At 45.0% G+C, this 2,500-nt stretch overlaps 2 protein-coding genes across 3 annotated transcripts in view; both read right to left on the minus strand.

Annotated features, from left to right (window-relative positions):
* Positions 1-2,500, minus strand: part of LOC116057273 (alpha-1-antitrypsin homolog) — a 213,736-nt gene that overhangs the window by 126,223 nt on the left and 85,013 nt on the right. The gene's annotated exons all lie outside the window — the stretch shown is intronic.
* Positions 201-2,500, minus strand: part of star (steroidogenic acute regulatory protein) — an 11,161-nt gene continuing 8,861 nt past the window's right edge. For both annotated transcript variants that reach the window (XM_031309666.2, XM_035999016.1), the window contains 2 exons: positions 1,752-1,845; positions 201-659 (listed from right to left, as the gene is read on the minus strand). In XM_031309666.2, the coding sequence (XP_031165526.1) occupies positions 516-659; positions 1,752-1,845 (238 nt within the window). In that variant the 3' untranslated portion in view covers positions 201-515. The remainder of the gene's footprint in view (positions 660-1,751; positions 1,846-2,500) is intronic.

The following is a 2,500-nucleotide window of genomic DNA, read 5'->3' on the forward strand; positions in this document are numbered from 1 at the left end:
TGTGTGTGTGTGTATGTGTGTGTGTGTGTGTGTGTGTGTCTCTCTGTGTGTGTGTGTGTGTGTGTGTGTCTCTCTGTGTGTGTGTGTGTGTGTGTGTCTCTCTCTGTGTGTGTGTGTGTGTGTGTGTGTGTGTGTGTGTGTGTGTGTGTGTGTGTGTCTCTGTGTGTGTGTGTGTGTGTGTGTGTGTGTGTGTGTGTGTGTGTGTGTCAAACATCATGTGTAATTTAGGCTCAATTCAAACAGGATCAGCCTCTCCACCGTACGTATGTTTAACTGAAATAAGGTCCCATCGTGGTCCCCTGAAGAGAGGGAGGACTATTCCTCCGTGAGAGTAAGACGGGAAATATAATTTCGACTACGAGGAACGAGAAGACACATCTGTTGTCAGAGCATCACCTCCGTCTCCTCTCCGGTAATACACTCGGGATTTCGTGTATTTCCCGCAGGTATGAGCAGATTCGTATGATGTGTTAATGAGCGGAGAGGCTGTGCCAAAGCTCAGGAGGCGTCTGGTGTCAGCAGGCGTAAGCCGTCTCCGTGGAAACGTTAGCAGCCGTCTCCGTGGAAACGTTAGCAGCCATGCGTCGCCTGAGGTGGCTGGCGAAGTCCACCTGCGTCTGAGAGAGCACTTTGTTTATGATCGTCTTCGGGATCCAGCCCTGCGGACGACAAACACCATATTTAAAGGTACAGTACGTGATGTTAATCCATCACCATATTTAAAGGTACAGTACGTGATGTTAATCCATCACCATATTTAAAGGTATCATCTCCACACCCCACCTCTGGCTCCTCATGCCACTGTACCTACTCTGCTGTAGCGTCCCTTTTCACTACTGTTTAAATTATTTTACTATTTATTTAAATTTATTTTATCGTTATTAATACATACTGTGTGTATATGTTTATACTTATATTGTTTATATATTTTTATCCTTCTTATATTTGTATGTGTGACATGCTCCAACAACACCATGACAAATTCCTCGTATGTGCAACGTACTAAATAAAGGGCAATAAAGCCCTTTCTGATTCTGATTCTGATTCTGACATGTCTGCTAACATGCTAACATGGTTACACATGCTAATATGGTAACACATGCTGACATGCTAACATGGTTACACATTTGCTAACATGCTAACATGTCTGCTAACATGGTTACACATGCTAAAATGCTAGCATGCTAACATGGTAACACATGCTAAGACATGCCAACATGGTAAGCATATGATAACATGCTAATATGGTAACACATGATTACGGTATTATGGTAACATATCTGAACATGCTAACAGGCTAACATATGCTGACATGCTAACACATGCTAACACATGCTAACACATGCTAATCCACACATTAATCCACAGAGTAAATAGTCGGTAGTTGCAGGGTTGGTGGTTACCGTGGTGAAGAAACATACCTTCAGATCTAGACTCAGTAGACCAGGTGAACTGGTCTCATTCATACCATCAGATCCAGACTCAGTAGACCAGGTGAACTGGATCTTATTCATACCTTCAGATCTAGACTCAGTAGCCAGGTGAACTGGTCTCATTTATACCTTCAGATCCAGACTCAGTAGACCAGGTGAACTGGATCTTATTCATACCTTCAGATCTAGACTCAGTAGACCAGGTGAACTGGTCTCATTCATACCATCAGATCCAGACTCAGTAGACCAGGTGAACTGGATCTTATTCATACCTTCAGATCTAGACTCAGTAGCTAGGTGAACTGGTCTCATTTATACCTTCAGATCCAGACTCAGGAGCCAGGTGAACTGGGTCTTATTCGGGTCTTCAGCACACGGCTTCATGACGATGCAGGTCGGTCCATTCTCCGCCCTGAAACACAATGATTGAAGCATTTATTAAAAACAATGGAAATTAGAGCTGCAAGCAGCCATGGACGGGCCCTCGCTCCTCTGCGCGCGTCGGAGTTACCGGCGTTTGCCGCTCCTTGCGACCCTGCATTTGCGCTGCACTCAGACACCGCAAATCATCACCAATGAAAAGGGAACTCCCTGCTGAGTTCAATGACACCTCACACAAGACTCTACGTCATACAGTTCATTAGCTGTGACAGGGGGCGTGGCCAAAGCATAGGGGGCGGGGCCAACCTTCACCAATTAAAAAGAAAGTCTCTGCTGAGTTCATTGATACCTCACATAAGACTCTACCTTAAACGGTTCAAATGTTATGAAAGGGGGCGTGGCATGAGTAAGTGGGCGTGGTTAAAGTATAGGGGGCGGCTCAGTATCACATGTAGACCACACATTATAAGTTTCATGTAAATCGGATGATGTTTGTCATATAAGGCGCATTTCCTGTTGCCAGCAGGGGGCGCTATGACCAAAACTCAATTTTGGCCTGTAGGTGTCCTCAGGCCTGGACCCTTGTCAATCGTGAGAAATTTCGGGCAGATATGACAACGTACACTCAAGTTACAACAATTTATTTGTTCATCGCTAAACACTCAAAATGGCCGCCACGCCACGCC

Source organism: Sander lucioperca, chromosome 2 (assembly GCF_008315115.2).
Source record: "Sander lucioperca isolate FBNREF2018 chromosome 2, SLUC_FBN_1.2, whole genome shotgun sequence".
NCBI lineage: Eukaryota > Metazoa > Chordata > Actinopteri > Perciformes > Percidae > Sander > Sander lucioperca.